The 14,586-nt window shown below is 45.9% G+C and overlaps 1 protein-coding gene across 2 annotated transcripts in view; it reads left to right on the top strand.

Annotated features, from left to right (window-relative positions):
* SH2D4A (SH2 domain containing 4A) overlaps positions 1 to 14,586 on the top strand; it is a 50,983-nt gene that overhangs the window by 23,178 nt on the left and 13,219 nt on the right. For both annotated transcript variants that reach the window (XM_027122995.1, XM_027122994.1), the window contains exon 5: positions 13,626 to 13,706. In XM_027122995.1, the coding sequence (XP_026978796.1) occupies positions 13,626 to 13,706 (81 nt within the window). The remainder of the gene's footprint in view (positions 1 to 13,625; positions 13,707 to 14,586) is intronic.

The following is a 14,586-nucleotide window of genomic DNA, read 5'->3' as shown; positions in this document are numbered from 1 at the left end:
TACGTGTTCTGACCCTTTGTGCAGGAACAGCTGGAAATTGTCAGTGATTTTTGAGCAAGGGGCTGACCTAAGCAGATTCATAGTTTGAAAGGAACTGACCAGGCATCCCAGTGGGCAGGGGAGTGAGGTTTCTAGCACAGCCCATGTTTCCAAGGTTGGATGCCTGGGGGTGTGGGTGTGTCATCAGCATAAACAGGAATGAACTGCTGGAGCAGTTGCTGGTTTTAAAGAAGATGAGTCTGGTTTAGAAACATCAGGGACTTCTCGTGCTCCTCCAGGTGGAGATGTAAGTTGATTTTATACAAAAGAATAAAACACACGCAATTTGACTTAGCGTTCACAGAGCTTTTCCTCATGGATCAAGTTCATTTTACAACACAATTCAAGTATGATTTCTTTTGTACAGATGAACAAACTAATGCCCAAAGAGAGATTGATTTGCCCCCCATATCTCAGAAAGTCCTCATTTTTGTATATCTACTTGAACTTCCACTCCCATCGTAACTTTGATGTACTTAAAACAGATTGTCTTCTCCAGATCTGCTCCTTGGACAAGAACTCTAGTGAGAAACCAAGGCAGGAGCTTTGGAAGTCACCCAGTGCATGTTTCCAAATGCAATCCAGGCTTGCGCTGTAAAGATTTCCGTGTTTCGGCCATAATTTAACCATAGTATCTAGAACGATATTGTCACGTCTTTAAAATTGCATTGCCTACACAAGGCCTAAAGTTTATTATAAAAGGAAAAATCATCAAGCCATTTTTATTGATGTTAGTGATCATAATGCTTATCTGAATAACCATGGGAGGATTTAAAGAGCCATCAGTTTTCCAGAATTATAAAAAGTATTCAAGGAAAATCAGCTATAGATTTACTAAAATAAAATGGTCTTGTTGGACTTGTAATGAATTTCCACATGACAGATCATCACCAGAAAATGTGCCCCATATGCTCAGAAAGTTCTCCAGACCTGAATCTGAAAGCACTCCTTACTGGTCTGATCTAAAATCTCTGAAGGGTTATGAAGAAGAGATAAAAGTTAAATTCAACCCAAATGTTGATGTGCCTTCAGCACTGTGGAAGCTCTTGTGTAAGAGTCAGTCACTCATAGGAGGTGGTGCTTCTTAGTTAATGATTTAACTGGGGTATAAGAGTGGACTGGGTTTCTGCATTTGTATCAGCCAGTGTCTTTTCAGCTCTGCTCTGATTATCTTGTGAATGGAGGAGAACATGTAGTCAGGGACCCCTTTGGGCCTGTGTAGGACTTGGGGGCCAATCCCACAGTTAATTCCTTCATTATCCTCCGTCTTTACCCACTAATATTTTGAATAAGATGAAATCAGCCTAAAAGAATGCCAAAGCCAGCTTCAAGAGGAGAAAACAGCACATCCTAAGAGCATAGTCAGGAGCCTGGGATATTCTTTGGTGAAAAGGCAGATTTGCTTTCGTGTGGGTAACTGGGGTGATCACAGCGAGGGGGAGGAATTTGACACTTCACGTGCATGCATCCCTGGACAGTTGCCAAATGACTTAGATGCACTGTCTCACTCCATCCTCACAGCAGCTGTCGGAGACGTGAAACAGGGTCTGTTCTCTGAGGGGAGGAAGAGAGCAGTGGCTTGTGGAGAGCCTGTGTTAGAGGCAGAGCTGGGCCATCTCGTCTGCCCCGGGGAAGCTATCATGGCTGCATCGTCACCATCACACTGCTGGCAAGAGAGGTTTTGCTTTTGTGCCCCCAAAGCAGGAGTGCTTTAGACCCAGATGTTGTTGGCTTTCAAATTAAACAGTAGACTTTTTTCTGTAAGAAAACATGGAGAAAGAGAAAGAGGAGAGTGGAGAAACAGACGCAATGAGATCTAACTGCCTGGACACCTGCCAGAGCGGATCCACGGCAGTCAGTGTCCCCAGAGCTCGCAGTGTGGCCCTGCTGCTGCCTCGGCCAGATTCTCAGAGTTGCGTTTGCGCTGCGCGTGGCAGCACTGAGTCTGTGAGGCAGGGTTTCTCACGTGGGCTAGCGGACAAACCTCAGAACCTTTCAGAGCCTCTGTCTTCTCACCTGTAAAAACTGGGAATTAAAAATACCTGCCTTGTTTTATCTCATGGTTTATTTTGTAAAAATTACATGAGATAATATATTTGGAAACTCTTGGAAAACTGCAAATCCCACTACAACTCCAAGGGGTTATTTTAACCAGAAACACGCGAAGCCTTGCCTGGTCTGCGTGACAGTGTCCTACACCCGGCCTGCCCTGCGTGCACCCTGCACGGTGAGGCCGACTGAGGTGAATCGGTCCTTCTGTGAGCTAAGGCTTGTCAGGGGCTCCATACGTGTAGTGATAGGTGTTACGGGGCCATAAGGGAGGCACCTGACTAGGTCTTGGTGTCTCAGGACTTGGGAGGAAGAAGGGACACCCCCTGGAAAGCACTGCACCCAGTGAGGCAGGACAGAGTCAATTTCCTGGTGGGGAGGGCGGGGCTGGCCAGGGAGGGCGGAGCTGGCCGGGGGAAGCCTGGGGGCCAGCAGGGTGTCAGAGTGAAAGCATCTTGAGTGGGTCCAGGGAGGGAGCGGCCTGACCCAGGCCTGACCCTGACCCAGGAGGGACCTGGCTGGGACGCAGGGAAGGCACTTTGGGAGGGTGTCTAGAGGCTGTATCATGGGGGAGGAATCAGGCTTGTCCTGTTTAGTTTTGTGTTGCTGCTGTAGCAAATTACTATGAACTTAATACCCACTTGTTATCTCACAGCCCCCAGGTCAGAAATCTGACATGGCTTGGCTGGGTCTTCCGTTCTCACGAGGCAGAAATCGAGGTGTTGGCTGAGAAGGGATCTTATCTGGAAGCTTTGGGAAAGAATCGCTTCCATGCTTATTCAGGTCGTTGGCGAATGAGCCACGGCAAGCCCTGTCAGCCTGGGGACAGTCCTGGGGCTGCCTGCCTGCCTCCTCGTGCCGCCAGTGTGGCCCCTCCCGCAAAGGCAGGTGGAGTCTCTCTCCTGCTTGGAATTTAGAGAGATGCTAAGATTCTAGACTTGACCTTCTGCTGCATCTCTCGGACTCCTGCTGGAGAAAGTTCTCTGCTTTTAAGGGCTCATGTGATTAGTTGAGGCCAATAGAACAATCCAGGAAAGTCTCCCTATTTTAAGGTCTGTAGCTTATAATGAATACCTGCAAACTTCCTGTGTCACGTAACACAGACACAAGTTCCGGGGGATGAGGGTGTAGACATTTGGGGGCTACTCTACCTTCCACACCCTCTAGGCGGTGGACTCAGTACCACTGGCCTACCCTCCCTTATCCAAACCCCTGGGCCAGATGTGTTTCAGATTTCAGATTTTTTTCAGATTTTATAGAAGAAATGCTGTGTATATACTGTATAATATATAGTGTCCCCAGCAGGGTTTGGTTACACTTTGCAATCAGTTACTGTAAATACTGTAAATGATCTCATGTTAGTCCAAGTCAGGTTTTCCCCTCAATATGAGTTATGTACATTCAGAGCTTGTTGGATTTCAGAATTGTTAATAAGGGATTGTGGACTTATGGTAGGTTTTTGCTCTGTGTTAACATAATGAGAGCAAGCATGGTAAATGTAGTCAGAAGAACTGGGCTTTCATTCTCTGTGTCTGCAGGATTTCGTTTTTTCTTATCTATAAAATGAGAGGCTTTTAAAAGGTATGTAGACACAAAGCATAAGACCTCTTACGCACCTACACCTGGGCAGACATCACTAATGGATCGCAGCTCTCCTTCCCCCGACCCAGGGCACATGCACCCTCGAGTCCTGTCCACAGATGTCTCGTGCTCAGTCCTGGGAGCGAGCGCTAGAGATGGAATCTATTTGCTGAGATGACTCCTCCTAGCCTTCCAGCTGTAAATGCCGGTGATCCTAAACAACACCCATGCCTGTGTGGCCTGAAGGCGAATATTTTCTCATGTCTTTATGGCTGTTAAGGAGGGTTTCCATGCAGTTTCACTGGAAAAATCACATCACCAGGGCTGGACTTTCACATCCAAGCAGGAATTAGGCAGGGGTGTGAGGTCCAAGCCCAGCAGTACAGGGCTGAGGTTAACCCAGCCCCATTTCTGGAAATAAAGTGCATATTATGTCCTCCTTAGTCAATTGGCTAGCCTATCCTCAGCTTTTCACCACAGCCCTCCAGCCCCAGATTGTAAACTATACCTCTTGACTCACCTGGGTCTACTTAATCTTCTCACATATAAAAAATTGTAGAGACCTGTACCCTTCCCTCCATGGAACCAGAACAGTAAACAGCCCAATCTTTAGGTTTGCATTTGGATTATTTTATACCAATGTAACAATGATTTATTTTATACCTTCATTGGCAGATGGCTTCATCCAAGGAGATCTTTTCTAGAACAGTGAAAGATTTGTCCCAATTCTAAGGGTAGAGAATTTCTGCTTGACCCTTAGATCCACAAGAAGCAAACCTGGGGGATTTGAGAAGAGTTATTTGATGCCTGCCTCAGGGTTTGGAAAACTTGGGGTCCAGTCTCAGCATCGTTTTACACACTGACGATAATCTTTACAAAATACTTCTTATATATTTATGTTAACTTAAAATTTTCATTTTAACAAATGGGTAACCAAAAGTAAGACTGCCCAGTTAAGTACCAGATACCTTGAAACAGTGCAGCTGACATAGAATACCTCTAGTCTGGGAATGGAGGTTTTCATCCTTAGAAGCAGCTCTGTGACCTGCGGGCCCCATCCTACAGGAGTCAGTTCCCTCTATAGAATAGGGATTAAATTAGCAACATTGTTTCTTTACAAAGGAAGCTGAAAAAAATTTATGAGGTTGCTTGCCTAATATCATCTGATGGAGACAGCAAGAATTGCCCCTGAAGTCCTTCAGTTATGAGATGCTATTCTTACCATGAGCCAGGCTTGGTCCTTTTCATTTTTCAGTTGAGGAGGTAGAGGCAGAGGGAGGCTGAGTGGCTGGTGCAATCTGAGGAGACAGAAATGATCCCTAGATTAGAGCTGCCTGCATGGCTTCTTTTCTGGAAGCTGTTGCCCTCTACAAAATGCCTGCCCTTTCCTTGTTTTTGGCAGCAGTGGCAGCACTTGGGAAACTCAGAAATGATGTTCTGCTTGATATCTAGTGAGAGTGTTCTGGTTCTCAGTGGATCACAGCAAACATTCAGTGTTGCTGGGAGCCTGTCCCTGAATGGGAGGTGATGGTAAATATGAGAATTTAGCTGTCACCCAGCCATGTTCTGAGACATGCAGGTTGGGAAGCAGAGGCCATTCCCAGGCAGAGACAAGTCTGATGAGCAGTTAGTAAGAGCCAGAGAAGAGGACAGATGAGGCACTGTGTGAGCAGGCGCCCCTCCCTGGGGGATTCTGGGTAAGAACTAGGAGTACCCCTCTGCTGAGCAGAGATCCTTAGGGACCCTTGGCGTGGACAGCCCTCCCAAAGCAGTCAGTGTTTAACCCCTTCCCGCATGAGAATTTGGGAGGGAAAAGAACAGGTTTGAGGGTGGTGGGTGGGATGCTAATTAAAAGATAAGCCCTTGGGCTTCCCTGGTGGCGCAGTGGTTGAGAGTCCGCCTGCCGATGCAGGGGACACGGGTTCGTGCCCCGGTCCGGGAAGCTCCCACATGCCGCGGAGCAGCTGGGCCCGTGAGCCATGGCCACTGAGTCTGCGCGTCTGGAGCCTGTGCTCCGCAACGGGAGAGGCCACAACAGTGAGAGGGCCGCGTACCAAAAAAAAAAAAAAAAAAAAGAGATAAGCCCTTGTGTGTCTCTGTGTCAGGTGATTTGTGGGCTGGGGACTCATTCATCAGTAGACTGACTGTCCTTGCCCCAAAGGGGACCTTGGATAAAACTATCTGCTCACTTTTAGATTTTTATTTCCCGAGAATTACTTGTTTTTAACAGAAATGGCCTTCAAAGTGGACCACATTGCAAACCAGGAGATTAAAAAAAAATTAGAACACAAACATTTGGAATTCAAAGCATTCAAAAAACCCCAAAAAGGACCTCGAAGCTAGCAGATTAAAAACCCTTGAGCAAGAGCCTTCCCCGTCATACATAGTACCTTCTTTAACCAAATGGAGCTAGAGATGAGACCTCTCACCTCTCCACCTCTACTATGCGCAGGCACGTGCGCGCGCGCGCGCACACACACACACACACACACACACACACACACACACACACACACACCTCCCACACTGCCCCAAGGCTCTGGCACCTGCTTTTACATCTGTCATTTCACTATAACAACTGATAACAAAACATGCCACTAAAATGTGCATTTTAATCGTAAAGTTGACATTGAAACTGTGGTAGTGTTCAGTTGTGTTTTTAGGTGTTATTCTAACTCATAGCGTTATGTTCCCTTCAGTAGAGAACAGTGAAGGGGCACCTGGGAAATGATTTTCAGACACAATGGAAGGCTTCCACTTAGGTTTTCCTTCTTCCTTACCTCCTTCATCCCTTCCAGACTGAAGTTGTTAAGCTTGCTGTCTACTCAGAAGCCAGCAGTTCTCTAAAACTGGATTTTGATGGTTTGCCTTCATAAAGGAGAGATTCAAAAGCAAGGTACTGAGATCAGACCACTTGAAGAGAATGGAAAAGAATATGCTTGATTGCTACTTTTGGACCCTTATTCATCTCGAGGTGCTTCTACATAGCAACCAAAGTTTGGGGTTCTATGTGGCACTGGCTTTCTATTAAGAGTGAAAAGTAGTATTAGAGCACAGCTCCTTAGGTGACTTAACCTAGGGGAGTAGGCGGGTGGAGAACCCTCCCCCACCGAGGGGTAGACGCCCTGTGCCAGGGCCTGGTGGAGCCATCGCGGGACGGCTGGCTCTTGTCTGCAGACAGACATTTTGCCAGTCCCTCAGAGGGAGTAGGGGTCACGCTAATAATGAGGACACCACTGCAAACAGAAGGGGAAATGTATTCTTGAAATGCAAGTGGAATTTTGAGGGTTGAGTTGAATGTGAAGAAAAAAAGAGAGATAATCCCAAACCAGTAACCATTTGTCTCTTGATGTATATTCCCTCCTAGTATACATGAAGGAAGCATTTCAGTATTATTTTTGTGAGAGATGAAACTATTGCGTATACCAGGTAAAAACAGACGAGGAATTAACCGTGCTCATTTTATTAATTCAAGAGAAGAGCCACAATCAGAGAGTTACACAATTACCCCAGTAGTGTTTGTATAACTGTAATAGAATTTCATGGTAGTTTGTAGAATAAAATTTTACATAAGATAGAATCACAGAATCGTAAGCCCATAAAAGCCTTTTAAGCTGTTGGAGTTTTAAAAGTAGTATGTTATATTAAAAGCTTCATATAAAGTGAATTACAAAAGAGAAAAACAGTTCTGGTGTTGAGAGTTGTACATTACAAAGTTGGTAACACAACTTCATTTTGTGTGATGCACGTGATGTTGGCGATGATTCATTTATCCCTCACTGAAGTAGCATGCTGGGAAGAAAAATATGGAACCCTGTGGGGCCTAGCTGACCTTTCTGGGGCTCAGTTTCCTGGTCTGAAAAATGGAGGTTACAGTAGCTACAAATCACTGGGTTGGATGTGAGTAAAATATTATATATGTAAATACTATTTTCTATTATTTATTGTTAGGCTCCTATTTTATGTTACGTCAAGACTTCCCAAATCAACCATGTTTTTAAGACTCTTTGACTACTGTCCTAACAACCCTTTGTTGCTATCCTTATACCTTATATTTATATATATTACAGCTGTATAAATATAATAAATATATAAATATTTATATATTTATAATATCCTTAAACTTTACATTTAACGATTACTTTATTCCTCTTGCTGTCTTCCTTTTCTCCTTCATGGATCACATTCTCCCTGGTGAAATTGTAAGAGTGGCCTCTGAAACTCTTTCATATCTGAAACACTTTGCCCTAACAACCCTTATTAGTTCTGATTATTGCATTTCCTGAGGATGTTACTGCCCAGTTCTGCTGTTTGCATGTCGTTTGGAGGAGTCGTGGGTGAGCTGCGACACCGGTGGACAGACCTTCATGCAGCATGACAGTTCCATGCTCTGCTCTGCCCAGAATAAACTCAGGCACTAAAGACTAATGCATTATTTAAAGAGGTGCCATAAAGTTGTACATCATACTAGAGTCCACTGTATTTTCAAGCCGGACTCTCCAGTAGTCTTTGTGCATAGATTTTGCTAGGAACAATGTTAGAGAAATGGGGAAAAGATTCCCTAAGTTCTCCGTTGTCCTAGTTCATGTTTCAGTAAAATCTCTCCACAGGGACCAACGACATACCTTCAGCAGTAAAACTCAATGTCCCTTTTTCATCCTGTTAGTCTAGTTGGCCTTAGGAAAATATCTCCACTTTCTCTATATTATTATTCTTTGTCACTTTATCAAAGCATGGTTTCATTATTCTGCCTCTCTCACTATTTTAAAAAGAAAAAAAAAACAATGCTAAACCCCAGTATGCTTAAAAGCTTACTATTATAGTCATCACTGGGAAATTCCCTTTTCACTTAAAATGGCTGAGAATAGAAATAGGAATCTGATTATTCCAGCGACCTGGTTAGCAAAGCGTGGGGACAGGCCATCGATTTTTGGAGAATTTGAATTAAGTCTCTCTTATTAGTATTAAAACTAGACTGAATATCTTTTTTTTTTTTTTTTTTTTTTTTTTTTTTGTGGTACACGGGCCTCTTACTGTTGTGGCCACAGGCTCCGGACACGCACACTCAGCGGCCATGGCCCACGGGCCCAGCTGCTCCGCGGCATGTGGGATCTTCCCGGACCGGGGCACGAACCCGCATCCCCTGCATCGGCAGGCGGACTCTCAACCACTGCGCCACAATGGAAGACAATTTTCCACGGATGGGGGGTGAATGGGGGATGATTCAGGCAGTAATGTGGGTGATGGGGAGGTTGGTTCAGGCGGTAATGCGAGCGATGGGGCCGATGGTTCAGGCGGTAATGCGGGTGATGGGGAACGATGGGGAGCGGCAGATGCAGCTTCGCTCACTAGCCCGCTGCTCACCTCCTGCTGTGCAGCCCGGTTCCTAACGGGCCAGGGACCCTTAGTGGTCTGCGGCCTGCGGTTTGGGGACGCCTGCCTTAATTCATCATTTTCTTCTTCACCATTAAAATATAAGGGCTAAAAATGTTCTGTTCACTGGAGCTTTCTTGTTTATTCCAAAGGCTCTTGATGTTTGTTTGATTGTATAGTCCTACTTTTAAACAGAGTGAATATTAGGTTAGAAGCCAGAATGAACCATTTTTCAAACCAGTTTAAAAAGTGAATATAATTAGAATAATTCTCACATGACACACAGTCTCTGGAGGAAATACAATTTGTAACCATATAATATTGATGTTGCTGGCAGCGTCTTTTGTTTACCCATTACTTATATAGATTTGAATGGCCATACTTCTAAGTTTAATGTTAATTTATATATACTTATAAAATCCTTTGGTCATTGTGGAGGGGCTCCACTCCCAGGTCTCCTTGGTCCACATTGATTGGGGAGGACCATTCTGACTTGGTGTCTGCAGAGAGTCCACTAGCTTGTGATGTCGTTGCCTTCCAAGTTTTCTCTCTATTTTTTTGGAGCTTTTGCATAAATATTCCATGGCAGTTTTCATTTTTAAATAAAACAAATATGTAGAGGATACAATAGCTTTAACTCTGCCCATAGGGCTTCAGCAGCTGCAGAAGTCTCTGTGATGCAGCAGGTGGGAGGGGACTGCCATGGCTTCTGTGCACGAGAGCAGACAGATGTTCTCTCCGGGACAACCCACAGAAGGAGCAGGGCGAGGGTTTCAGACCCTGCTTTCCTACCTATGAACAGGTCACCTTACATTTTTGGTAAAGGGATAATACCTGCTTTGATACCCTTATGGTGTTGATATGAAGGTCAAATGATGCATGGACTTGAAAGTTCTTTGTAAGAAAAAATTATGCAGGGAGGTGGGTAGTTTTCCAACCTTCCTTGTGTTGCAAATTGGAATAGCTAAAGAGTCTATTCCCTGGGACCCAGCGTCCTATGGAAGCTTCAGAGAGGGCCCGGCACCCTCTTCAGGACTTCTCTTCATCCTTGAGCTGGGGATGCTCAGAGTGCTATTCCTGAGGCTGTCTCCTTCTGGTATTGACATTGCGAATCATCACTTTTGAGCCATGGATCTGGCTGTTTTTTAGTAAAGGAGATCTGGCTCACACTGCTTTCAGTCTATTCCATTGTACATGGTGTGCTTTGTGGATTTGTAAGCATGTAAGTGTATCTGAATGAACTGCTCTACGCAAGTCTTTTTTTTTTTTTTACATCTTTATTGGAGTATAATTGCTTCACAATGGTGTGTTAGTTTCTGCTTTATAACAAAGTGAATCAGTTATACATATACATATGTTCCCATATCTCTTCCCTCTTGTGTCTCCCTCCCTCCCACCCTCTCTATCCCACCCCTCTAGGTGGTCACAAAGCACCGAGCTGATCTTCCTGTGCTATGCGGCTGCTTCCCACTAGCTATCTATTTTACGTTTGGTAGTGTATATATGTCCATGCGACTCTCTCGCTTTGTCACAGTAAGACAGGAATAAAGACACAGACCTACTAGAGAATGGACTTGAGGATATGCAGAGGGGGAAGGGTAAGCTCTACGCAAGTCTTGATTAACTTCTTCATATTATTTTAACATTTTGGAATAAGAGCAAATCTTCGCTCACCCTTAAAATGAGAATTTTTATAAATGTGGTTCTTAGTATGTGTGAATAGTTTTAGAGTTGACAGTATGTTTTGGACACATGGAAGGATTTGAATAGAAGTACTGATCTCTGGGGTGGTTGTTAAATTAATCAGCTGTTTATGCTAAATCTTATCTACTCAAGAACCAACTTGTGAGCTTTGATGTACTAAAAACAAAACCTAAACCTTCAGACAAGGAAAGGCTGTCAACTCTGAGCGGCACCAGTAGGCGGTGCTGACGGTCACAGAGGTCCCTTCAGTCCCTGGCACCAAGTCCTGAAAATTGTCTTGTTCCTGCATCTGTGCTTAGATTTGAGCTCTTTTAACAATATTGATGACCCTGTAATATCTGACAAGTGAAGAAGCAGTGAGCATGTTGAAAGTGCTAGTGAGAGAGGGCACATGATGATGATGGAAAAAACCCAGATTGTAATTTCTTAAAAAGCAAGTGGTGAGAAAACACTTCTGTGTGTATACATGAGATCGATAGTTCCATTGAAGGAATACTGCTAAGGGACAAAGAATAACTTGTACAGTGTGTTGAAGGTTTTATGTCCAAGCAGAGGACAGTAATTGGCAAGTGATGGGGGGAAATGCTTGACAAAATAGACCACACTTTGGGATATATGACTTAGAAGAGCAACGTCAGATATCTATTAGCCTGACGCTAATTCAGGAAACAACTAAGAGTTTGTTCAGGAGCTGATTGTGGTGGAGGTGCTGCTGATGAAACCTTGGTCCAAAGCTCTGCTAGTGGCAAAGCCCAGGTCCCTCTGAAACATGAGTGGAGAAGCGGGGGCTGCAGCATTGTCTACAGCACTTGAGGAGGTATCCGTGGAGCACAGTCACCTGCCTCCTAATTTTCAGCATAGAAGAAACATCCTTTTTGCAAAGTAATGCCCCACAGACCTTATATCATTGAGGGAAGGGAGAGTGAGCCTGCTTTTACAGTTCACAGTTCTTATAGTGGCAATGTATTCAGAGACCACAAGCCTGAGCCCTTCAAAGCCATCTCAGACTTTTGAACAGACAGACATACAAAACCTGTTGGAAGAGTTCTGATCTGTTCATCGGTAGAGGAACTGGTTATTGTCCTATTCTGCTTTAGATGCAGGGCAGCTACATATCCTTTTATAATATCAGAATAAGGAAAAAATGAGACAGAATATGGCAGGTAGCAATTGTGAAACCTATAGGATTCATTACTTTGCCAAGTAATAGGTATAAGAAATCTTTTGACCTGCAACTTATTTCCCTGTCATGACAATATTGATATAGTGGAAGAAGCGTGAACTCTGGCACAGGCTGGCTGTGTGATCCCAGAAAGCTGCACAACTCCTCTGAGATTCAGTTCCTTCACCTGAGAATGGGCGTAATGTTGCCCCTCCAACAGCAATGCTGTGGGCAGTAAAGATGATACTTACTAAGGCCCTGATGCAGAGCCTGGGCAGGACAGGCTCCAGTGACCCTCAGCCATCAGGGAAATCAGCATCGACTGTACTCCCGTGATCAGTAAATGACCTCAGCAGAGAGCTGGAGTCCAGGGCCGCCAGCGATTGCTATGGCCAGCTTTATCAGCTAAGATAGAGTAGAACAAACAGGCAATGGTCAAAACATCATGGAAGTTCATCTTTCTCCCTTGTAACGTCCAGGGTGGGTGTTCTGGTCTAGGAAGGCTCAGGTCTACACAGCCGTTCAGGGACTCAGGCTTTGGAGGCTCTGCTGTTTTTCTAGTAGCATGACTGCTGACACCATTCCAGCCCAAAGAAGGGGGAAATGGCCTGGAGACACATGTGAAGGAGGTTTTAAGGGCCCGGATAGAAGTGGCCAATACCAGTTATCACCTGTATTATTTTGGAGATAATTATTCACATGGGCACCTAACTGCAGGGGCAGGATTGAGGTAGCCATGCTGGTTCGTTTCATGGCATAGAAGTGACCCTAAAGTACCCACTGTGCTCCACGCTGAATCTTGGTACAGACCTTTGGCTGAAACTTTGCAGGCAATTTCTCGTCTAAGCCAGGACCCAGGAAGGAGTCCTCAGGCACAAGGCTCGTGAGTCGTGGTACTGTGGGTTGAGGGTGTCTAATATCGGCCACACAGGTCACATGGCTGCCATGCTGGCCTTGGCCCAGACTGCACTCAGGCCAGGGACCGGGTGACTGGGGCCGGTGTAACTGACCTGGTCTTACGAGGCACCCCGGGTGCTGTGCCAGCTCAGTCACTGAGCCAGAGGGGTTGGCAGGTGGCCCACAAGGATGGTCCCAGGGAATCCAGGCAGCAGAACTAGGAATCCCATTGGCAGGAGCTGGCTCCTGGGAAATCCGTCTAGAGCAGCAGAAGCCGGAACTGGGAAGTGGGGGAAGTGGGGGGACAGGGGGGATGTGAGTGGGCAGGGAGGGTGGGCAGGGCTCCCAGGCACTGGGTGTTCCAGGTATGTCTCCAGCCCTAGAAGGGGAGAGAGGCGAATGCAGTTAAGTGGCCGAAACTAAGGTGTTTCTCTGGTCCTACCCAAAACACGGGTTGGGGTAGAGCAGGGATTAAGAGAGAAGGAAGGGAATTGAGATTAAGGAGTAGTATTGATGTCTTAAAGTCATCCCAGGGACCTTGGGGCCAGCTGGGAGCAAGACATGAGCAAACCACCAGCTCCTGGCTGCTGGGCAGTGATTCATCTCTAACCCTACCGAGTGCAGAGGCTGGGGCTTCATATACCTGCCCCCTCAGTCAGGATGGGCTCAGGAGCTCACTTGCTGGTGGGAAAGGGATGGATCCAGTTGGGGGGGGGGCAGCATTTGGGAACATCGACATGAGGGAAGCATTAACAGATTATCTTCTGGAATTGCACTGCAGCTCTAAATGGCATAAAAATGTGTTTCATTTAATTTTTAGTTGCCCTCCAGTTCCTCAAGAAGTATTCACCAAATGTTGGCAGATTCTATCAGTCGTATGAAGGAATATGGATTTCACCAGGTAAAAGACTTACCTTCCGTCTCAGGGGCTAAGTGCAGAGCCAGTTCCACTAATGTTTCACAAATTGTTTTATTAGCCTCATGCAGAAATGAAATTAAGCAGCAGACTGTGAACTCTATCTTTGAAAAGCTTGTGAGCACAGCTGTTCATCTTTACCTGTTTATCTGGAGTTGGAGAGTCTTGAGTATCATGGAAAGGATGTACCAGGACGTATCTGCTCGTCAGGACATATCGGACTCCTCCCTGAAGATCTGACGTGAGATAGCATCCCGGACAGAGGCGAACGCTGGGGAGACTGATTTCAGAGAGAGATAAACGAAGCATGAAACTTGGCAGAAATCGTGAATTCACATTAGGTTCCCTAGATGTTCACTCTTTCTCGAGCCTGTCCCTTTGCGCTGAGCAGCTGCTTGGGTCACTGTGCCCACGGTGCCCGCAGGGCCTCCAGGCGCTCAGGTCTCCGGGTCCATCTGGACAGGGACCTCTCTGCTCCCTCCGTCCTACTGCCGTGTTACCATACATGCGGCTCAGGATAACTGAGGCAGAGACTGGAAACCCTGTAGGGTTTGGCCCACAGATGGTCTGAAAAAGTGGAGTGAGAGATGAGGCTGTAAAGTGAAGGTTCTGGGGGCCACAGGCTGGGATGGAGGCTGTCAGGAGGCGGCTGGGGCTGGTTACCTTGGGTGGTGACCCAGGCCCGGACTCCTCTGCAGGGCCACGTGTGAGCTGGAGAGCTCGCACATTTGAGGCGTCAGTCATGGGGAGGTCTGGAGCTGTGGGCCTGGTGTGCAGACGCTGATGTAATACATGCCTCTTTATAAAACAGCAGCAATAGTCCCTAAAGGAACTCCCCAGTGACCCTGCCCTGATTACATTATGC

Source organism: Aethalodelphis obliquidens, unplaced genomic scaffold, assembly GCF_003676395.1.
Source record: "Aethalodelphis obliquidens isolate GAN/ISIS:26980383/991018 unplaced genomic scaffold, ASM367639v1 scaffold25, whole genome shotgun sequence".
Taxonomy (NCBI): Eukaryota; Metazoa; Chordata; class Mammalia; order Artiodactyla; family Delphinidae; genus Aethalodelphis; species Aethalodelphis obliquidens.
This window is presented reverse-complemented; position numbering and strand designations above follow the sequence as displayed.